At 37.1% G+C, this 24,407-nt stretch overlaps 1 protein-coding gene across 4 annotated transcripts in view; it reads left to right on the top strand.

Annotated features, from left to right (window-relative positions):
• NPAT (nuclear protein, coactivator of histone transcription) overlaps positions 1–24,407 on the top strand; it is a 51,662-nt gene that overhangs the window by 2,371 nt on the left and 24,884 nt on the right. For all 4 annotated transcript variants that reach the window (XM_082683224.1, XM_082683222.1, XM_082683225.1 and 1 more), the window contains exons 2-4: positions 15,530–15,648; positions 20,272–20,332; positions 21,804–21,876. In XM_082683224.1, coding sequence (XP_082539350.1) covers positions 15,530–15,648; positions 20,272–20,332; positions 21,804–21,876 — 253 coding nt within the window. The remainder of the gene's footprint in view (positions 1–15,529; positions 15,649–20,271; positions 20,333–21,803; positions 21,877–24,407) is intronic.

Genomic DNA, 24,407 nt, shown 5'->3' with positions numbered 1-24,407 from the left:
CTAGAATTACAAAACTAAGAGGTTTAAAATTGTAACAATTTCATTATTTTGTCATGATTCTTTTTTCAGTACCCCTCTCTGTCTTCACCTCTTTGTGTTGACTCCTTATAATGTTCTTTAAAGAAATCTCTGGGTGCTTAGTATGGACACTGCTAAACGTAAGAATAGAGAAATAGTTCCTCTTCGAGTTCACATAATTAGGTTTCTTTACCCTCAGGCATGTTCTCCTCCCACACCCACAAACCCCAGAATGCTTTACCTAGACCTCACCACACATTCTACCTAATGCTCCCAAGTCACCCTTTTATAAATCAGATTCTGCAACATCCCATGCTGGTTTGAACTTCACTACATGTAACCAGCCTCTGCTTCTCAGCTACATCCAGCCATTGTCTCTCTTCTGTAAATACTGTACAGGCCAAAATAAAAGTGTTGCTTATTACACTTGGGACTCCACTTCGATTTTCTCTGTATGTTGTACAACGTGCTTCGTGCTCCGAGGAATTGATCCTGCCTGCTTCTCCTGCTTGATCTCAACCTTTCAGTGTCTGCCCCGTGCTCCAGGCATACTAACTGCTTGCCAGATAAAATCCAGTCTCTGGAACCTTCTCTAGCAGGTGTAGCTATTAGTGTCTCCTTAAGTGCTTCAGCAGCATTGTACTTCACTTCTGTGAAACCCTCATCCTGTGCTATCATTGCTTGTTTACTTATTTTTGTGAAATAAACATGACATAAATATATGCAACATTTTAGCCATTTTTAAGTGTACAGTCCCATGGTATTAAGTACATTCACATCTTTCTGTAACCATCATCATCATCATCTACCTGTAGAATTTCATCTTCCCAAACTTAAACTTAACTTTTGACCTCAGTTTTCTTGATCTGGGATTAATAAGGCAGGCTTTGAAAATTCTTGGAAGTCCCCAAAACAGTAAAGGTTTATGTCAGTTGGGGCATTTTGATGAGTGAAGGGGCCAGAACATTTCTTGGATTTCTAAATAGGTTTGTTTTTTTCTGTGTGAGTCAGAACCCATTCAGGAAAACTGAAACCAATCTGAGTATTTAACATGGAGGGATATAATGAGGGAATGGTGATAGAAAAACTAAGAAGACGAGCAGCTTATGTGCGCCTGCTCAGAGAGTAACAACAGCAGGAAGCCACTTTGATAATCAGGAGGCCTAAGAGAAATGAAGCAGTCCAGAGGCTGGGTTCTTCCTCTGGAAGATGAAAGGTAAGCTTTTCTGGTGAGGGAACAGTAGTCACAGAGGAGAATCTACTAAGGCCAAGAGGGAATGGGGGGGAAACTACATGGCTTCTTTCAGCTGCCCTCCAGTCTCCTACCAGTGTTTCCCATTGTTTGAACACAGCCAGAAGCCAGCTGATGTGGAGCCTAGGAAACATTGCCTGAGTGGGGTCAGGTTTCTATCACATAGCTCAGAGCAGGAGAGAGCGGGAAGAGATTTGAAGACAAACAGAATCAGAACTGACACACCTGAAAGGTCAAGAGCCACTGATCCTATTCACCTCTATGTATCTAAGATGTTATAAACATTTAGTGAGTATCTACAGAATTGCAGCTGTGATCATAACATTTCTTTTTTACCTACTGAATATGTCATTAGATTGTTACTGTTTTCTCTTATCCAGATTATCTTTATTATTTACTCATAAAAATATGTCATTGATGACATTTACAGCTTTTTTGGATCCTTACCCATTCTGTCTTATCAGTGGTATCTCCAGCTGTTCTCCATCACCTATATTATGCTTTCTCCAAACAGTGCACATTCCCCAAACATGTTCTCCATGTATGCTTTTCATTGGCTTTTTGGGGATTCCCCAACCATCCTTTAAGACTCACCTCTTCTTTATAACATTCACAATTTTCCCCAAATTGGTAATACTTTCTCAAGCCCCTCTCCTCCCATAAAATAAGTCCTATTGTCTTACCACCTTTGCTTTTATTACAGTTACTTGCATATGGATCTTCTGGGTCCATTTAGGTAACTTCTTTATAGACAGAAACTTTGTTGTTTGTGGATCTAGTAATATAAGGCGCTGCAGGTTTAGTCTTCCCAAGAATTGCTTACATTTTTAAATAATCAAAATCTTCTGGGAAATTATAACATGTAAAGGAGGTATTTTCAGGTAGGGGAATTTGATATCTCTTGCTTTCTTCATCAGTCACCTCTCTTTAGGTTTCCCTATCCATAAATAGGAAGAAGAGAAGGCACACTCTTGGCATCTCAGTTTCTAAAATTTGAATACTCTAGATGTAGTTTTATCTTTCCTTCTCTTTTCCAGTTATATTTCCCCTTCAGTCTGTTTAACTTGCTACTCATTTCTACCTCCACTGAAAAGCAGGCAGAGGACAATATTAAGAAAAAAGGAAACTCAGGAATGCTTTCTTACCTATTTGTACATCTCACTAAGTTTACACAAAGGATAGTTATTTTATTCTAAAGGTGTTTTTAGGAGAAAAAAAAAGATCATTGACGTTAATTGAAGAGTAATTATTTGTATTCTAGTAAGAGATCACTGCTCCCTCTTTTGTATTTTCATAGTAACATTTGAGGTTTGGAATAATTTAGACCTAAAACTTTCCCCTGTTATTATGATAGAGAATTGATTACAATCAAGTATTTAACAATGATAAGTAAGATTTTTACAAGTAAATAAGTGGCTATATATATAGTTAATATTGAAGTACTCAATAATTTACAGCGTTTTTTTGGAACTTGTAAGACAAAAGTAAAACAGATTACATCAAGTCTAATCCAAAATAGGAACTCTAGGGGTATTTGGGTGGTTCAGTCAGTTAAGCATCTGACTTTTGATCTCAGCTCAGGTCTTGATCTCGGAGTTGTGAGTTTGAGCTGCGCATTGGGCTCCGTGTTGGGCACAGAGTGTACTTAAGAAATAAATTATAAAAAAGAGGTTGTCCCTGGTCGGGACAGTCATTTACACATCTGACTCTTGGTTTTGGCCCAGGTCATGATTTCTGGGTCAAGAGATCGAGCCCCATGTGGAGCTCTACACAGACTTTTCTGGAGATTATATACCCCTCTCCCTCTGCACCCCCCCCCAACTCTGCTCTTGCGCTCTCAGATAAATAAATATTTAAGAAATAATAAAATGGGAACTCTAGATTGCCCAAAATTACGCATGTTTTTTGTTTTGTTTTTTAAAAAATTTGTGTGTATATTTGTGTGTGTTAAAGAATTTATCTTTAAGTAATTTGTATGCCCAGTGTGGGACTCCATCTTAAAACCCTCCAATCAAGAGTTTCATACTCTACTGACTGAGCCAGCCAGGTGCCCCTGAAGAATTTTTTTTTTTAATCTAAAGCGATCACCATCCTGGATGGTATTCTAATTCACCATCCAAATCAGTTAGTCTAGAATAATTCACCCCACCTTCAGGACCACTTGGGCTGTGTAATTTCAGAATGCTCTGGGGATTTGGGGTTTTCTCCTTTTCATGTAACCACCTGTAGATCCTTGAAAAACCATTTATTTAGTGTCTTCTGTTTCCTCTTCTGCAAATTGAGAAAGCCCAAGGTCCATCTCAGATCTAAATTTTGTGATTCTTAAATAAATCTGCTTGCAGAGGTGCTTGTTAATGTCTCTAGGAGGGCTCCCAGTGCCCTGCAGCCCAGCAAGAGAATGAAGCTCACCTACTGAAGGGCCACCTAATAACTTAATGGGCTTTGATGTGGGCAGCTAGGTTTTAATTTTCTCCTAGAACACAGTCCCAGGGGGTAAAGCGTACTTTATATATAACAATCATATGAGCAATTTCGATTGCTAGAGGGTATCTCATTTAGAAATCAGGTTTAAGGCATGTTCTTTTTACTATCAGAACAAAATAAAAGCCCTGAAAGTAATGTTTATACTTGGGGTTTAATCTGTTGCAGAGTCAGAAGTATCTAAGAATTAAGCATCTGTAAATATTTAAAACTGTGAAATCACAAATACTAATTCTAATAATCTCTGTTAAGTGTGAGTAGAAGCCAAAAGGAACTAGCAAAGTCCCTAGGAACACTTTGAATATAAACTTAATCCTATGGTCACGTCTAATAGAAGAGTTGGGGGAAATGCGTAAGTTGCCTATACAAGCACATCATCAGCTCTGCCCTTGGAAAATGGATCATGTGGAGAATGCTGAAGTCTCTTTTTCCTCTCATAACCTGATGCTGCAGAATAAAATAAGCCATTCTGCCTGAATTTCCAGGATTTAGCTACCCATACCCCTGCATACATGCATCATAGCTTTACAAACTGCTCTTTCTATGATTATAGACCAAAGATATTAAATCTTTTTTTCACTTCTTAATCTTCTCTTAATCTACTCAGAAAAGTAGCAGTTGCTTGCTCTGATAAGATGGTGGAAACCAAGGTCCAAGAAGTTACGTATGTGCTGTAAACTGCTTTTCCTTCAAATGCTGAGGAATACTGAAGGAAGACTGTCGTTGATCATTGATTTTTTATTCATTTCATTTTTCCATTCATTTATTCTTTTGTCCATTTATTCAGGAACTTGTTCTGTTTTTAACATACCCCACTCAAGGAAAGCTTCTTATTAAATCCATCTCACCCACCTCTCTTTTTTTTTTTTCTTTTTGCTCTATTTTATGGTATGTATATATTTTATTCATGTATTCACCACTTGATGGATATTTGGTTTGGTTTGGGTTTTATATAACTTATATAAACTTATAAAATGTTTACAACCTTGCTTATAAGTTTTTGTGTGGACATGTTTCATTTGAGTAAATACTAAAGTAGGGTTGCTAAATTAGGTTTAAATCTACTATCTCGGGGTGCCTGTCTGGTTCAATTGGTAAAGTATGGGACTCGTGATCTTGGGTTCATGAGTTCAGGCCCCTCGTTGGGCATAGGCTTAATTTTTTAAAAAAATGAATTTATTATCTTGCCATTTGTTTTCTATTTGTCCCTTTTGTTTCTTGCTCTTTTTTTCCTGCATTCTTCTGGATTATTTTTAGTATTTCATTTTGTCTCCACTGTTGGTTTATTAACTTTAGCTCTTTGTTTTATTTTTCTAAAAGTAAAGCAAAACACATCAAGTCTAATCTAAAATGGGATCTCTAGATTGCCCACAGTTGGGCATGTTTTTTAAGAGCAGAAGATAAATACTTAGATATTACTGTTTTAAGATGCATTATAATTTTTAAACACTTTATAGAAGTAATCCAGTTTCTTAACAAAACCTTTTCTCAAGTGTGTACTCAAGGATAATGTCTTACGATAAGTCATAAACTGCTTGGTATGTGATAATCCTAGGCCAGGGTAGCTAGCACTAATGACTATATTTTTTCTGAGAAAGGCTCATTCTGTCTACGTTCTGCCTAGAGCAGTTTCTCAACCTTATTTTATTGTTACACCCTTAAGGAGTATTTTAGGATTTTCCCCCTGATTCCCCATATGATACTTTAATATCACAAATACACTGTTCATATATTGCATACACATCTGTGATTTATGCATTAAAAGGGTGATCTTCTCTTTGTTTCCTTCCCTCTTCTGTACCAAATTCATCCCTTTAGTTCTGTCTTATTTTTGAGAATGTTTAGTCTACAGAAAAATCCACATTAGGAATTTGATTTCATACCACCACCTGTTAGAAGTCTCAAGTGATTATGAATACATCTGGGGTGCTTAGTCCTTTTGAAACTCTCCCATGAAAAGAAATTGTTTATCTTCATTTTAAATTTTGAAACCTGTAAAAAAAAAACTCCAGCTGCCCTGTTTCCAAAGTGACTCCAGTGGTTCATATACATTATAAATTTCTGTATTGGTGAAATCTTAGTAGCAGCTGACTTATTCCAAATAATGTAACTGTTAGAAAGTAAACCATCATAAAAATGATTTATTCTCAGCCGGCTGTAGAATTATAATTGTTTATATTGGGTTATTTGTGAAAAATAAAAAGAGGGAAAATAGCAATCTATCTTTGATCTAATTTCATATTTGAGATGATGTCACCTCATCAGTGATGGGGATACTGGAGTAATAGTATATGAGATAAAAGGTATATTATGGTTTCTAAATGTCTTCCCCTATTCCAAAGGACAGTATCTTTGGTTTTTTGTTTGTATATTTGTTTCTCTCTGTAGCATTAGTGAGCAAGCTATTGGAAAACTGATTCATCAACTATAAGTAGAAAGTGGTGAGTTGGTTCCCGGATCTCAGCTAGGGTATTTCCTAAAATGGAATGACAATTTTCTTGCCCTTTCATTTGATAATCTCCGTATATAATGACTCCATGGGCGCTCTAAGTAATTTTTTGATGTGGAGGACCTGGTTAAAGATACAGTTCCAGGTGAAAAAGAGTAGAACCATATAATTTTAAAGACAAGAGACATAAATGATTGCTTTAGTAGTTAAATACTGGAGTATTGTATCAGCCTTAAGCTAAGTCTACTACAGTGGTAGGTCTAAGGGAATCTAGTATCTGGTAAGAGGCGTATGACAGATACTGAGAGGATGCAAAAAAAAAATCTCTGAAGGAGTGGTAGTTAACCCTAGACCTGAGGAATGAGTTGGAATTAGCTAGGTTAAGATAATAAGCAGCTGAAGCAATGGGAATGGAGTATAAGAAGGTCTTGATACCAGAGCATACGTGAATTTGCAGAATGGAAAGACCAGTTAGTCTGGGAGAGACGGAATGGTATGAGAAAAGGCTAGAGAAGAAATTAGGATGCAAAACAGGTAGAGCTTCGTATAACGTGAAGAATTTAGGATTACATTTTTTCATTGAGATGCAATTCACATCTCACAAGTTGTAAAATTCACTGATTTTCACTATATTTACACAATAGGCAGTGTATTCACAGTGTTTTGCAACCATCACCACAGTGTTAATTCCAGAACATTTCCATCATCCTCAGAAGAAACCCCAGACCTGTTTCCCATTTGCCCCCTTTGCCCAAATTCTGGCAACTGCTAATTTACTTTTTGTTTCTGTGGATTCCCCTATTCTGGACATTTCATGTAAATGGAATTCTATAATTTGTGACCTTCTGATCTGACTTATAAAAATTTGTTTGCAAGATTCATATGTGTTGTACCAAGTTGAAGTAGTTACTTCCTTTTCATGGCTTAATAATGTTCCACTATATGGACAGTCCACATTTTGTCCATTCATTGATGGACATTTGGGTTGTTTCCACTTTTTGCCCTTTTTGTGTGTGTGTGTGTGTGTGGTGGTTTCCACTTTTTGGCTATTAAGAAAAATGCTATGAACATTTCATGTACAAGTCTTGTTTAGACATACTGTTTCAGTTCTCTTAGATATGTACCTAAGAGTAGCATCACTTGGTCATGTGGTAATTCTGTATTTAATATTTCGGAGAACTTCCCAAGTGATTTTTGAATGATTTTGCACCATTTTATATTCCTATCAGCAACGTATGAGATTTCTAGTTTCATCAGATCTTTGCCAGTACTTTCTTAATTCTGGTTGTCCTAGTGGGTACGAATTGATCCATTTCATTGTGGTTTTGATGTTACATCTTCCTATTTACCAAAGAAGTTGAGCCTCTTCTTAAATGCTTATTGATTTGTTCTTTATGTATTCTGGATTCTGGCTCCTATCAGATAGATGACTTGGGAATATTTTCTTCCATTTGTCCATCGTCTTGTCTTTTTTTTTTTTAAGATTTTGTTTATTTGAGAGAGAGAGAGAGAGACTGAGACAATGACAGACATGGGCAGTGAGTATGAGAAGGGAGGAGAGGGAGAAGCAGGAGAAGCAAGCTCCCCACTGAGAGGGAGCCTGATACAGGGCATGATCCCAGGACCTGAGCTGAAGGCAGATGCCTAACTGACTGAATCACCCAGGCACCTTTCCATCAGTCTTTTCACTTCCTACGTAGTATCCTTGAAAGCACAAATGTTTTTACTTTTGATGAACTTCAATTTATCTAATTTTTCTTTGGTTGCTTGTTCTTTAGATGTCCTAAGAAACCATTATCTAATCCTACATAATCAGATTTACACCCATGTTTTGTTCTAAGACTTTAAGAGTTTTTGCTCCTACCTTTGTACATTTAATCTATTTTTAGTTAATTTTTATATTTGGTATGAGGTGTAATTTAATTATTTTGGTCCAATGTCATTGTTTTGCATGTGAGTATCCAGTTCTCCCAGCACCAGTTGTTGAAAAGACTAGTATTTCCCCCATTGAGCTGATTTGGCACTGTTTTTGAAAATCAATTGACTGTAAATGTCTGGAATGTTAATTTTGTCCCATTGATCCATATGTCTATCCTTTATGCTAGTACCGCCATTTGTTGCCATTGCTTTGTAGCATGTTTTGAAGTGGGTAGGTGTAAGATTTCATTTTCAAGATTGTTTTAACTACTCTGGGTCCCTTGTTATTCCCTATGATAGTTAGGATCAGTTAATCTCTGCTCAAAAGGCATCTAAGATTTTGATAGGAATTGTGTCGAATCTAATATTGACAACTGAATAACATTAACTCTTCTAATACATAATCAAGAGAGGTCTATCCATTTATTTAGTCTTCTTTAATATCTTTTACTAATATTTCTAGGTTTTAGGAGGATCATACACTCCTTTTGTTAAACTTAATCCTAAATATTCTTTTTGATTCTGTTGTAAATGAAATTGGTTTTTTTAAATTTCATTTTTGGATTGTTCGTTGTAAGTATATAGAGATGCAGCCGATTTTTGCAAAGTCATCTCATATCCTGAAGCCTTATTGATGTCATTTATTGACTTTAATAGTTTTTCTGTATGTACATGGATTCCTTAGAATTTTCTATTTAGGATTTCATGTTATCTGCAAATGAGGACGTTGGGGTTTTTTTCCCTTTCCAGTGTGGATGCTTTTTACTTTAGTTTCTTTCCTAATTGCTAAACTAGAACTTCTAGTAGAGTGTTGCATAGAAATTGTAAGATCAGGCATGGTCTTGTCCCTGATCCTGTGGGCAAAGCTTTGACTCTTAAACCTTGGAATATTAAGTAAGCTGTGAGATTTTCATAAATGCCTTTATCAGGTTGAAGAAATTCCCTTATAGTCTCATTTTTTATCATGAAAAGGTGTTGGATTTTGTGACATGATTTTTTTCTATGTGTGTTGAGATAATAACATGGTTTTGTCTTTTATTCTGCTAATACAATGTATTCGGGCAACTTTACTCAGTTCACTGTAATAAATCAATGTAATCATTGATTTCTTTTTGTTTTAGTGAACCAGTCTTGCATTTTTGGCACAGTTGCACTTGGTCATGGTGTATTACCATTTTCAAATGTTAATAGATTTAGTTCATTAGTATTTTGTTAAAAATTACTACATTTGCTTTTTCATAAGGGATACTGGTTTGTGGTTTTCTTGCGATGTCTTTGGTTTTAGTATCAAATTATTAATAGTATCAGCGATTGAAATGAGGTGGCTTCTTTCTCTCTTTTTTTTTTTTAAAGAATTGGTGAAACTTCTTTCAATATTTGATAGAATTCACCACTAAGGCCATTTGATCCTAGGCCTTTCTTTATGAAAAGAGTATTTATTACAGCTCAATCTGTACTTGTTCTAAGTCTATTCAGATTTTCTGTATATTCTTGAGTTGATTTAGTTCATGTCTTGTCTAAGAAATATTTGTTTCACCTGAGCTTTCTGAATTGTTGGCACACAACTGTTTATAGTATCCATTTATAATGTAATTTACTTCTGTAAGGTTGATAGTAATGTCCCCTCTTTCATTCCTGAACTTCGGAATTTGAGTCTTTTTTTTTTTTTTCTTTGTCAGACTCTCTAAAGATTTGTCGATTTCTGTTGTTCTTTTCAGAGAATCAACTTTTTGTTTCATAGACTTTGCTCTATATTTAAATTCTCTCATTTTTTTTCTCTGATAACTTTTTTCTTCTTTCTTTTGGGTTTAATTTGCCCTTCTAGTTTAGAAAATGGAAGGGTGGGTTATTGGTTTGAGATCTTTCATCTTTGAAATAAATGTATTTACAATATAAATATACCACTAAGCACTTCAATAGCTGCATCCTGTATGTTTTAATATGTGTGTTTTTGTTTATCTCAAAATATTTTCTACCTTCCTTTTTTTTTCTTCTTTGATCCTTTGATTTTTTTAGGAGAGTGTTTAATTTCCGCATATTTGTGAATTTCTTATTACTGGTTTTGTTTTTGTTTTGTTATTTGACAAAGAGAAAGAGACGACTGGGGGGGACACAAGGAGGGGGAGTGGGAGAGGGAGAAGCAAGCTTCCCACTGAGCAGGGAGCCAGACGAGGGACCCATCCCAGGATTCTGGGATCATAACCCGCGCTGGAGGCTGATGCTTAACGACTGAGCCACCCAGGCACCCCCTTATTACTGATTTCTAATTTTAGTCTTTAGTGGTCAGAGAGCATACTCTATATAATTTCTTTTTAAGTTTATTGAGACTTTATGTCCTAATGTGTGGCTCATCCTGGAGGATGTCCATGTGCACTTAAGAAGAATGTATATTTTGCTGTTGTTGGGTAGAGTACACTATACATGTCTGTTAGGTCTGGTTGGTTTATAGTGTTCAAGCCTTCTGTTTACTTATTGAGCTCTCTAGTCTATTACTGAAAGTAAGATGTTGAAGTCTGTAACTTTTATTGGTGAATTTTCTAGTTCCTATTCCACTTCTGTTAATCAGCTTCATGTTTTTTGGAACCTTGGTTTTACATGCATAGTGCTTGTAATTGTTACCTTTTTGATTGATTGAATGTTTTATCATTATTTTTTGTCTCTACTAACAATATTTATCTTAATTTTTCTGATACTGGTATAGCCTCTCCAGCTCCTAATTAGTTACTATATGAATGGTACATCTTTTTCCATCCTTTTATTTTCAAACTATTTGTGTGTTTGAATGTAAATTGTGTTGTCAAGAGCATGTACTTGAATCATATTTTTTATTCATTCTATAAGTCTGTAATTTTTTATTATTTAAACCATTATCATTTAATGTAATTACTGATAAGGTAAGAATTTTGCCTGCCATTCTGTTGCTTGTAGTCTATTTGTATTTTATGTTTACTTGTTCTGTTACTCTTCTATTACGGCCTTTATTGTGTGTTAAATCCAATTTACCATTTTAATTCTGTTGTTATTTTTCCTTTTTTTTTTTCCCTTAATTTTTATTTTAGAGAGCCACATGCATGTGAGCAGGGAGGGGGCAGAGGGAGAGAGAGAGAACCCTAAAGCAGACTCCCCACTGAGCCCAGAGTCCTGTGTGGAGCTCTGTTCCAGGCTCCCAAGTTCATGATCTTAGCCAAAAACAAAAGTTGAACACTTAACCAACTGAGCCATCCAGGTGCCCCCCCACAATTGTTGTTTCCTTTATATTTTTTTATTTTTGAGTTATTTTTTTAGTGATTGCTTGGAGGTTACAAGTAACTTAAAATAGTCTTGTTTGGATTGATACCAACTTAATTTAAATAGTATATAAAAACTTCACTCCTGTGTAACTCCTTTCTCTTCTCCCTTCTTTTTGCTTTTAAGGACATATAAATTATATCTTCATCATTATGATTACCAACCCACATTTATATTTAACTATTCTATACAGTTGTCATTTAAAGCAGGGGGAGTTACAAACAAAAAGTAACTTACAGTGTTTTATGTTTACCTATACAGTTACCTTTATTAGTGTTTTTTTTTTTTTAACATGGATTTGTTTCAATGTCTAGTGTCCTTTGATTTTAAGTTAAAGAACTCCCTTTAGTATTTCTTAAAGGGCAAGTTGGCTAGCAACAATGTCTCTGGGTTTTGTTTCATTTTGTATTTTTAATGTAAGAATAGTGTGATGTCTCCATTTTGAAGGGGTTTTGTTGGTCTTGGTTGAGTTTTTGTTGTTGTTAGCACTTTGCCTCATCTCCCTGCCTGTGGCCTCCGTGGTGTCTAATGAGAAAAAAGCTGTTAAACTTACTGAAGATCACTTGTGATGCCATGAGTTGTTTCTCTCTGCTGTGCAAATTCTCTTTGTCTTTTAGCAGTTTCATTATGAGGTGTCTAGGTATGGATCTCTTTCAGTGTATCCTACTTGGAATTTATTGAACTTCCTGGATAAATAAATTAATGTGTTTCCTAAAATTTTGGATGTTCCTTATTTGGACATTATTTCTTCAAATATTCCTTCTGCCTTTTTCTGTCTCTTTTCTTGGACTTTGATTATGCTTATGTCAGCATAACTGATGGCGTTCCACACATCTCAAAGTGTGTTAATTTTTTCTGATACTTTTTTGTTTTTATTCCTTATGCTAGATACTCTCATTTGATCTGTGTTCAGGTTCACTAATTCTTTCATCTGCCTCTTCACATCTGCTTTTGAGTCCACCTCTAGGGAATTTGTCATTTTAGTTGTTTTACTTTTCTTTTCTTTTCTTTTCTTTTTTTTTAAGATTTTATTTATTTGACAGAGAGAGAGAAATCACAAGTAGGCAGAGAGGCGGGCAGAGAGAGAGGGGAGGAAGCAGGCTCCCCGTGGAGCAGAGTGCCCGACATGGGGCCCGATCCCAGGACCCTGAGATCAGACCTGAGCTGAAGGCAGAGGCTTTAACCCACTGAGCCACCCAGGCGCCCCAGTTGTTTTACTTTTCAACTCTAGAATTTCTATTTGTTTTTTTGTAAAATTTGTGGTTTTTCTTCTTTTTGATGAAACATTGCTCTCACAGCTTTCTTTAGATATTTAGAAATAGTTTTCTTTAGTCCTCTGAGCTTACGTAAAACAGCTGATTTTGGGGATGCCTGGGTGGCTCAGTCGGTTTAAGCAGGGAGCCTGCTTCTCCCCCTGCCTGCTGCTCTCCCTGTTTGTGCTCACTTGCTCTTTCTCTCTCTCTCTGACAAATAAATAAATAAAATCTTTAAAAAGAAAAAAAAGCTGATTTGGGGGACACCCAGGTGAGGCAGGGTTAAGCATCTGACTCTTGGTTTCCCCTCAGGTGGCGATCTCAGAGGTTGAGCCCAGCTTCAGGCTCTGCACTCAGTGCGGTGTGCGCTAATGTTTTTCTCCCTTCCTTCCTTCCTTCCTTCCTTCCTCTTTCTGTCTCTCTCTTTTTTTTTTCCTCTTTTTCTTTCTCTTCCTCTCTCTTTCTCTTCCTCTTTTTTTTTCTTTTAAATAAATCTTTAAAATATGAAGTAGCTGATTTAAAATTTTAACTCTTGGCTTCCTTAGGGATGATTTTTATTGACTGCTTTTATTTTTGCCCTGTATATGAAACATACTTTCTTGTTTCTCTGCATATCTCTGAATTTTTTTGCTGGAAATTAGACATTTTAAGTAATACAATGTGACAGTCTTGTAATAAGATTCTCCTGCCTCCCCCATGTTTGTTAGGGCTCTTTACTGTTGTTTTAGCAGTTGCTGTGAACTGCTGCCTGAACTAAGTCTGTAGAATCGATAGTCTTTTGAGTTTATATTCTATGATTGGACTTTAGTTTTTTTTTTTCTTTTCTTTTCTTTTTTTAAGATTTTATTTATTTGACTGAGAGAAAGCACAAGCATGGGGACCAACAAAGGGAGAGGGAGAAGCATGCTCTCCACTGAGCAGGAAGCCACATTCGGGGCTGGATCCCAGGAACCTGGATCATGACTTGAGCCAAAGGCAGATGCTTAACCGACTGAGCCCCCCAGCAGCTCCCAGTTATTTTCTTTAATTGCTTGGAGTCCCTGAGTATCCCACTGTTTGCTCAAGGGCTGGTGTGTATGTTTGGGCATGCTTCACCATTCAGCTGAGCAGTTGACAACTCTGTTTTAGCCTTACTTCCTGCTCACTCAGCTGTATTGGTCAGCCAGAGGTGAGGGCTTAGGGTCTTGTCAGATCTCTTCTGAGTACGTACACGGCTTGCGCACGCCCTTCTAATAGCCCGTGAGTATATCCTGGCTCTTGAGAGTCTGCTGTGGACTGCTCCTACCCCAGGTCTGTGTGTGTTTAGCTTGTTTGTCCCGCTCTTCGTCACAGGCAGCTGTAGTAGTAAGCAAATTCCTGCTGATAGTTTTAAGAAAACATCTTAAAGAAGTTTCTTTGTACAGGGTAAATTCTGATTCAGTTCAAAGACCAGCCATGCAAGTGGAGGTTTTCCGATAATTTTCCCACAGATCAAATTATGACAGTGTCTGGGAATGGGAATGGGTCTTTGGAAAAATTCCAGCCCTGTCTGATCTTCTGTTTTTCTCAAATGCTTCTAAAACCTTGGTTATTTTCCGAGTTCTGTAAAAGTTTTCCTTTTTTAAATAATTTGTGCCAGTGTTCTCATTGCTTATATGGAGGAGAGGATTTTTAAAAGTCCTTATATTGTCATTCCAGCTGAAGCTGCTCAGAATTTAGAAATTAAAACTGAGTGCTATGGGAAATGGTTGCAGGGCTTTACACAAGGGAGTAATTTCACCAGATTTGATCCACAAGTCGAGGCAAGTGTGATGCTTTACACATGAAGCACCTTAATCCTGGAAGATATGTGCAATTTTTTTTTTTTTGCCCCAAATTACAGTTTTTATTTTAATCAAATAGAATAAGAACCTGGCCTTCCGATACCAGGTCAAATGTTCTTGCTGTACTATGCTACTGTTTTGAGTTGTGGATTTAGGTAAACACCAATAATGCTAAGAAACAAAAGAACCAAGGATAGGCTGCTAGTCAAGTCAGATGAAGCATTCATGATGTGCAGGTACCGTGTGCTGATAAATAAGATTGTTCTGTAAATGTCAGTTAGATGTAAATGCTCAAGTTTTATTGAAATAGTGTTTTGATTCCTAAACGCATAAATTAAAAAATCAAAGGAGTGCCTTTCTTTCCTTTCCTTCAAAGCAGATCTTTTGTTCATTTTTCTCTTTTTTTTTTTTTTTCTTTAAGTTTTATTTATTTGACAGAGAGAGATCACAAGTAGGCAGAGAGGCAGGCAGAGAGAGAGAGAGGAGGAAGCAGGCTCCCTGCTAAGCAGAGAGCCCGATGTGGGACTCGATCCCAGAACCCTGAGATCATGACCTGAGCCGAAGGCAGCGGCTTAACCCACTGAGCCACCCAGGCGCCCCTGTTCATTTTTCTCTTAAACCATTAGGCAGTTAAGTGAAATGAACAAGTAAATAGCAATGTTGGGAGAATATAGTTTTGTGATTATCCAGAAACTTACTTTTATAAGTGTTTGCCAGCCTGGTCCGTATAGAGGTTATGGGGTAGAAGAACGTTGATGATTTCTTTATTAGTTTTCCTGTTACTTATCATTACTTATAGATTCACTTGCAAGCATTACTGTGCATTAATTTACTTGATCAAATACCGCATGTTTTTAGTTTCTCTGTGTCAAATAAATAAATAAAATCTTAAAAAAAAAAAAAAAGACTACTTTGTCCTGCAACACAAACTAGTGGCACTGGGCAAGGCTGCAGAAACCCAGCACGTCCCACCCAAGGTTCCATTTCTGATATGAAACTGCATTTCTGTGGCCTTTTGGTGAAAGTACAGAAATTACTGGAATTACCTGACCTTCTGTTTCTCATTTAGGTTACTTACAACAGGAAAACCTCACTTCTACCTGCCAGACTTTTATTTTGGAGAGTTCAAATTTAAAAGAATATGCGGAACATTGTACAGATGAAGGTTTTATCCCAGCCTGCTTACTGGTGAGTGCTTTGTTCCTGAAGGGAAATATTTCCTCATTGACCAACATGAGACACTATAAACACCAGTCTTAACATCAGCTCATTGGTAGTATCAAAATTGATAGAGATTTGATAGTATTCATGTGTGGCTAGAGAGATCTAAAGGCGGCAGCTCTTCTTTTCACACATTTATGCCAAAACTTGGCTTCTCCGAATCAGTTTCAAAATGACCCTCTCAGGGCACCTGCGTGGCTCAGTCAGTTAAACGTCTCCTTTTGGCTCAAGTTGCGATTTCAGGGTTCTGGGATAGAGCCTCACGTCAGGCTCCCTGCTCAGTGAGGAGCCTGCTTCTCCCTCTGCCATTTCCCCCACTTGTGTTCTCTGGTGCACGCATGCTGTCTGTCAAGAGAATAAATAAAACCTTTTTTAAAAATAATACTCTCATTTCTTTTTTATTTTTTTTTTCTTTTTTTTTTTTTTTTTTTTAAGATGTTATTTATTTGACAAAGAGAGGCAGCATAAGCAGGGGAGAGCCCAATATGGGGCTTGATCCCAGGACGCCAGGTTCATGACCTGAGGCAAAGGCAGATGCCTAACCAATTGAGCCACCCAGGAACCCTAGCACTCTCAGTTCTAATTAGTTCCACTACTGCTTGTCTTTGGGGCTCATTTGTTTTCTGTGTGCTGTTGATTATACAGTTGTGTCCCTCCAAAATTCATGTTGAAACCCTAACCACTGATGTTGTTATACCACTGTGGTGGTATTGAGAGGTGGGGCCTTTGAAAATTAATTAGGTTTAGATTAGGTCATGAGGTTAGGCCCCTTATGAAGTTATTATTGCCTTTACAAGAATTGGAAGAAAGGGATCTTTCTCCTTGAAGAGACAGAGGGGATCCCGTGTGAGCACACAGCAAGAAGGGAGATGTCTAGAAGCCAGGAAGTTGGCCCTCACCAGGAACCAGATTGACCAGCACCTTGATTTGAAACTCACCAGTCTCCAGAATAAGAAATGCCTATTATTTAAGCCACCTGCTCTATGGTATCTTGTAGCAACCCAACTTTTTCCCATGTCTGGTTGTTTACTTAGACAAATAAAAAACAACTGTTTTGTTATCTTATTGTCCCCTTTTTAGAATATCACTAGACCAACAGAGCATCATTTGGAATATAATGGACATATTTTGGAGCTACATTATTTGACACAGTGTTTGTTAACTTATTTTGAACATGTCTCCTTAGATTCATTTCAGTTGTCACAGACAACCTGCTTATCTATGGAGGAAACCTGAACAAAACTGATGAAGAATATCAAACATACTGTGTTCATTTAAGGTGTCAGTTCTCCTCATTTTGATCTATATATCCATTACAATCAAAATCTCCACAAGCATTTTTATAGATAGCAACAAGCTGTGAGTCTAAATTTTATATGGAAAAGCAAAGGAACTAAAAGAGCCCAGATAATTTTTAAAAAGGATGGGTTGGAAGACTCCCATTACTTAATTGTAAGACTTAAAATCTCTGGTGATCATGGGGCGCCTGGGTGTCTCAGTCGTTAAGCGTCTGCCTTTGGCTTAGGTCATGATCCCAGGGTCCTTCTTGTGTTCCTTCTCCCGCTTGTGTTCCCTCTCTCACAGTCTCTCTTTCTCTCTCTCTCTCTCTGTCAAATAAATAATCTTTAAAAAAACAAATCTCTGGTAATCAAGATTGAGTGGCATTAGAGGAAGGTGAGGCAGGCACTTAGATCAGTGGAACAGAATAGATCCCAGTGTAGATACAAACAAAACTGATTTTGACAAAAGTGCAAAGGCAATTCACTGGAGAAAGACTAATTTTATCAGCAAGTGGAAATAGAACAAGTAGACATCTAGATTCAAAAAAAGGTCCTCTACACATACCGCATACAAAGATTAACCAAAATAAAGATAGACCAGAGGTACAATGTAGAACTATAAGATTTTTTGGAGAAAACACAGGAAAAAATTTGTGTGAACTTGGGTTTGGTGATGAGTTTTAGATGTGACACCAAAAGCACTGACAATAGAAGGATAAATTGGTAAATTAGACTTCGTAGAAATTTAAAAATTTTGCCCTACAATAGACTGTTCCAAGAATGACAAGCCACAGGCTAGAAGAAAATATTTACATTATCATACATGTGATAAAGGATTTATATCCAGAATATCTTCAAAAACTGCTACATTTTTTTTTTAATGAAATTAATGGGCAAGAAATCTGAAGATGGCCATAAGCTTATGGGAAAAAACTTCCACAAAAGGAAAAAATGCTCCAAATCATTTGTTACTGGAATAAATACAAATGAATACTCTAAGGAGATACCAATGTATATCTATTAGAATGGCTAATTTAAAACACAATTTTAGGGTGCCTGGGTGGCTCAGTGGATAAGCCTCTGCCTTCGGCTCACACCATTATCTCAGTTCAGTGTCCTGGGATCGAGTCCCACATCAGGCTCTCTGCTTGGCAGGGAGCCTGCTTCCTCCTCTCTCTCTCTCTGCTTGCCTTTCTGCCTACTTGAGATCTCTGTCAAACAATAAAACCTTTAAAAAATAAATAAAACACAATTTTAAAAACTGTCAGATACTTGGCAGTAAGGATGCAAAGCAGCAGGAACTCACATTCGTGGCTGATGAGAACATAAAACCATTACCACCACTTTGGAAAACAGATTGATAATTGTTTATAAAGGTAAACATACATTCCCCATGTTACCCAGCACTCGTACACCCAGGTGAATTGAAAAATACGTTCACATAAAAATATGTGATGGTCAAAAACCAAAAAGAAAACCACACTGTCCTTCAGCCAATAAGGGGGTAAACTATGGTACAGCCATAGAAGCAAATACTACTAAGCAATAGAAAACAACACACTGTTGATTGACACAACAGCATGAATGAATCTTAAATAAATTCCTCTGAGTTCCTCTAAATTAGCCATTTTCAGCAAATAAGTGAAACTTATTGTATATAACTGGAGCCAGGACTCTCTGGGAGGAAGAAGATAAAGATAAGCCTAAGAACAAAACCTGTGGTATTGAATCATAGTCACATTGTAGTTAATCATAGAGATATCACTATGATGCCATATTTGGTATCTGTACAAATCTATATATAAATATAATAAGTAAGAAATACGATCTATGTATTTGTACAAATCTATACAGAGACATAGGTGTGTTTGTTTACATGGATGAACATGTCTGTGGGGTTGTGTAGCTCTTCCTGCTGTGAGGGCCCAGCTGTGGTGGCCCCCCGGTAGCTACATGCACACCTAGCCCCTGTATCTTCTCCCAGTTCTGGAGGCTGGGAAGTCTGAGATCAAAATGCCCCAATTCAGTTCCTGGTGATGACTGTCTTCCCAGCTTAGTAGATGGTCACTTTCTCCACTGTGTCCTTACCTGAATTTTGAGACACAATACCAGTTGTTCACAAATTATTAGCTACTACAATTAAGGCATAATGACCAAGTTAGCATTAAGCAAATCGCCAGATGTTTCAGGCTTTAGTTAAGAAACAATAAAGTAGAAATCTTCAGGAAAGAAAAGGAAACTGGTTCCCTGTCCTATGGTAGACATTGTCTTAGACATGTTTCATCTATCCTTATTCTTCACAACAAATGACTCTGCGAATTAAGAATTAACCTGTCCACTTTTATGTGTGAAAGTAAGCCTTCCAGATTCTTATGGCCTTAGATTTAAGTTAATAAAAAACCTGCGCTTCAGTAGTAGGAGATACAGGAAATGAGTTTCAGAGACAATGGAGGTGAAAATAGGAAGGTGCCGATCCTTGAGAACTCTTACGCTCAGCGATTTTTTTCACTTTGTTTTTTGGCAGGTTCACATGGCTTTCAGGGTAGGGAGGGCAAATTAGGAGTGGGTCCTTACCGTTTTTAAAGAGTTATATGGGGGCACCTGGATGGCTCAGTTGTTAAACATCTGCCTTCGGCTTAGGTCATGATCCCAGGGTCCTGGGATGGAGCCATGAATCGAGCTCCCTGCTTGGCGGGAAGCCTACTTCTCCCTCTCCCACTCCCTCTGCTTGTGATCCCTCTCTTGCTGTCTCTCTGTCAAATAAATACTTTTTTTTTTAAAAAGATAAAAAAATTAAGAGCTATAAGACTGGATCCCTACCCTGCAGCTGAAAACTGCTTTTCTGCCTTTGGATTATCTTAGCTAATGAAACATAGTCATAGTGTCCTATTCACACAGGCAAGATTCTTGACTTGTGGATTTCATGCAACCCCTAAGTTAAGTGACTCTTCATTTTTGATAACCTGTTCTTTTTTTTTTTTTTTTTTTTTTTTTTTTTAATTTATTTGACAGAGAGAGATGACAAGCAGGCAGAGAGGCAGGCAGAGAGAGAGGAGGAAGCAGGCTCCTTGCTGAGCAGAGAGCCCGGTGTGGGGCTCAATCCCAGGACCCTGAGATCATGACCTGAGCCGAAGGCAGCGGCTTAACCCACTGAGCCACCCAGGCGCCCCTTGATAACCTGTTCTTACCTTAATCTTTTCTTCATCAAAAAATACAGATCTTTTATAACTTTATACAGTGAATGTTTCATGGTAAGAAATTATGAGTAGTATTGCACAATTTTTGTAATGCTTGATCTTTTTCTTTTCAGTCCTTGTTTGGAAAAAACTTGACAACAATTCTGAATGAATATGTAGCTATGAAAGCAAAAGGTAAGAACTGAGGGTCAGGGATTCTTTTCTATTTTATACAGTATTTCTCTAATTGTTTTAATTAGAAATAAATTTTAAAGGCTATTAATGCTTCTTAATAGCCAAAAGAAAGCTTGTCTTAGTTGTGATGAGATAAGTTTTGCTGGGAAATATTTAATTAGTTTGAGTTGATATTGATTGATAAATGTGTGGCAAAAATCTGAATGCTAACAAATATAACAAAGTAATTTTCTTAAAAAATAAAACTCATAAGTCTAGATATCTAAACTGGTGAACAGGCATTGCTGTGTATTACAGAATTTCAAGTCAAATTTTTAATTTTAAGGTCTTGGTAGTCTAAATCTCAACACAGGAACCAGTCATAAAATTCTGGTTTATAGTTACCAAAATGTAAAATAATACTTGCCAAAGTTAATGTTTTAGGGGAAAAGTTAAAATTATTTTATTCTCTAATACTGATAAATTTTATAATTGACAACTTTAAAAAAAGAATTAACCATAAAATAATAACACTGAAAAAAAGGAAAGATGCTTATCTATTTATTTATTGAGTTTTTGTCTCTAGACAGTTTTGTGCTATATGCTTTCCTTAGTTTTACTTCAGTCCTTAAAATAACCCAGTTACAGGTTGATTATTAAGATCATTTTTAAGTGTCAGAAAACTGAGAATTGGAGAAGCCATATAACTTTTCCAAGATCACAACAATAAAAAGAATATGCTACTGGAATACAAAGGTTTAGTCCCATTTTTTTGTTGGGTAGCTTTCTCTGGTTTTTTCAAAGGTATATGGTAAGGATTTTAAATATTCTAGAAGTTTCCTATCACTGTGGGCTTTTAGAGCCTATCCTAAAAAAATGAATCCATTCCCAGGAATGTAACTCCTAAAAATAGTAACTGGTGGGGCTTTCATTAAGTGGTTGCTGAGCAGTCACAGTGATATGGACATAAAAACATTGGTTGTAACAAAATAATTTCCATAGTCCAAGGAGTTTGCATAACCTTTATGGTATTTATTATAGATCAGATTATTAACTTTCAAATAAAACATGAGGTCAAATAGAATGTATTTAAGGTAGTTTGTCTTTTGGGGGTGGCACCTGACTGGCACAGTTGGTAGAGCATGCCGTACTCGATCTCAGGGATATGATATTGAACCCCATGTTGAAAGCAGAGATTACTTAAAAATCATTAAAAAAAATTCTTTTTTTTTTTAATACAAAGACGTATAAAGTTAATCTATAAAAACATCAGAGGCTTTAGAAATTTCCATTTCCACTCCTATTGCATCTGATACTCAATGGCTTAAGAAAAAAAGGCAATCTCATTTATAGCTTTGCAGGTTATATTACAAAAGAGGCTTATTTCTTAGTTTCCAACATGTCAACAGCTGAAAGAAAAGTTTGTTTTCTTTGTTCATTTTGTGTCTAAATCAAGGGGTGAAATTAAGAAACTTTTCTTCTTATGATCTAGAAACATCAAATGATGTCCCAGCAATTATGTCATCTCTATGGAAGAAGTTAGACCATACACTTTCTCAGATCAGGTAATAAAAAGCCTGTATAGTAAGCTTATCAGAACATGCATGATTTTGGAACACAAACATATGTAGAAAGCTATTCAGGTTTAAATCTTCTTATGACCCACACAGTGCATTTCTGTGATACTGATCTAATTTTAAAATTTACCCTAGAGATTATTGATATTCATTTGGTTTTTATTGGAATAATTTGCCATAAAATGCCTACTTGAATAAAATCTTTAGAAATCAGGACATTGAGGTACATCTAGGTGGCTCATTTGGTTAAGTGGCTGCCATCAGCTCAGGTCATGATGCCGGGGTCCTGGGATCAAGTCCCGAATCAGGCTGCTTACTCTGCTTCTCCCTCTGCTTGCTGCTACCCCTGTTTGTACTCCCACTTGCTCGTTCTCTAGCAAATAAATAAGTCTTTAAAAAGTGGGGGGAGGTGGGCGCCTGGGTGGTTCAGTGGGCTAAGCCTCTGCCTTTCAGTTCAGGTCATGATTTCAGGGTCCTGGGATTGAGCCCCATATGGGGCTCTCTGCTTAGCAGGGACCCCGCTTCCCCCCCCCCTGCCTGTCTCTCTGCCTACTTCTGATCTCTGTCAAATAAATAAATAAATAAATAATCTTTTTAAAAAAAAAGAAAGAAAGAAAGAAAAAAATTGAGATTTACAGATGTTTAATGACATTTCCAGGTTCCCATAGCAAGTTAGAGGCAGATCTCTGGCTAGAATACAAATCTAATGCCAGTCTTGTGTGAATTCCCTCACATAGTTTCATCTTCATTACTCATGCAAAGAATTGATGTGTTGAATTCATGCCTCATTGGTTCATGCCCTATAAAGAAACAAGCTTGAATAATAATTCTACTTTTTGAATCTTTAATTGAGAATTTCCTCATGGTAGCAGTGCCCACCGTTTACCTAGGTCATGGCCTTGGGATGCCAGTTTTGGCATCCTTGGATGCCAGTCCTTACTGGTATCAGTTATAACATCTCTTATTTAACTTTAGAATCTAGTATAAAAACTGGAACTTTCTACCCTTTCTCCCAGAGCTACCAGTGAATACCGGACATAAATTCAGCAGGTTCTCGGGGCACCTGGATGGCTTCGTCGGTTGAGCATCCAGCCCTTGGTTTCAGCTCAGGTTGTGAGATCAAACCCCACTCAGGGCTCTGCACTCAGCAGGGAATCTGCTTGGAACTGTCCCTCTGTGCCTCCTGCTCTTGCTCCCTTTCTCTCTGTAAAATAAATCTTTAACACACACACACACACACACACACACACACTTGCTCCCTTTCTCTCTGTAAAATAAATCTTTAACACACACACACACACACACACACTTGCTCCCTTTCTCTCTGTAAAATAAATCTTTAACACACACACACACACAACCTCCTCAATTTCCTTTCTCAGTTTAAACTGCTAAAATGACTCCAAATGCTTTCTGTTCAGCTTTGTACTACATCTTATTTGATAGTCTTACCTTTTTCCCCCCTTTTCAACTCATTTCTTCTCTTTCAAATAATCTTCAAAAACATTGATAATCTGGGGCACCTGGTTGGTTCTGTCAGTTAAGCATCCAGCTTTTGATTGCTGCTCAGATTATGATCTCAAGGTCAGGGGTTTGGGCTCCCGCCTCAACAGGGAGATTTTGAGATTCTCTCCGTTCTGCCTCTCCCCCTGCTCAGTCTCTCTCTCTGAATAAATAAATAAAAATTTTTAGAAAAATTTAAAAAAAGACATTCAGAGGCACCTGGATGGCTCAGTGGGTTAAAGCCTCTGCCTTTGGCTCAGGTCATGATCCCAGGGTCCTGGGATTGAGCCCCGCATCAGGATCTGCTCAGCAGGGAAACTGCTTTCCCCCCCCCCCCCCCCCCCGCCTCTGCCTGCCGCTCTTCCTACTTGTGATCTCTCTCCCTGTCAAGTAAATAAATATATTTTTTAAAAAGTTTCTAAAAAAAGACATTCAAAATTTAATTAATACCTGTAAATATTTATAAGTTACTGAGATATCTTATTGACAAGATACTACATAAAAATAAAAGTCTCTTAGCGAGTTATTCTCCAGGTTGATTGGTGCTTCTTAAAAATGCTTATTCAGGGACAGCTGGGTGGCTTAGTCGGTTAAGCATCTGCCTTTGGCTCAAGGTCATGATCTCAGGGTCCTGGGATCAAGCGCACATCAAGCTCTCTCTGCTCAGCGAGGAGTCTGCTTTTCTTTCTTTCTGTCTCTCAAATAAGAAATCTTTTCTGTAAAAAAATGCTTAATCAGTTTGGTAAGTTTTGTTGTTCCTGTTGGTAGAGACTCATCAGATTTCCCACACAGATAGTAGTGTCTGTGATTGGGTAACCATTATAAAGGGAGAATCACCTTATATTGTGAGCTGTATGTTTGCTTTTCTCTCTTATTAGAGGCTGGATAGAATAGTTTTACAGTAATAAATTTGATAAATTTAATAAATTAACTTAGGGATTTTGAAGTATTTATAGAGTCCTATGTGAAATCAATTTCTCTGGGAAGATATCCCTAGTGGTAAAAGTAATAACTAT

The sequence above is a fragment of the Mustela nivalis genome, assembly GCF_964662115.1.
Source record: "Mustela nivalis genome assembly, chromosome: 9".
In the NCBI taxonomy this organism is placed as follows: domain Eukaryota; kingdom Metazoa; phylum Chordata; class Mammalia; order Carnivora; family Mustelidae; genus Mustela; species Mustela nivalis.
The sequence above is the reverse complement of the archived record's forward strand: the minus strand, read 5'-3'. Positions and strand labels throughout refer to the sequence as shown.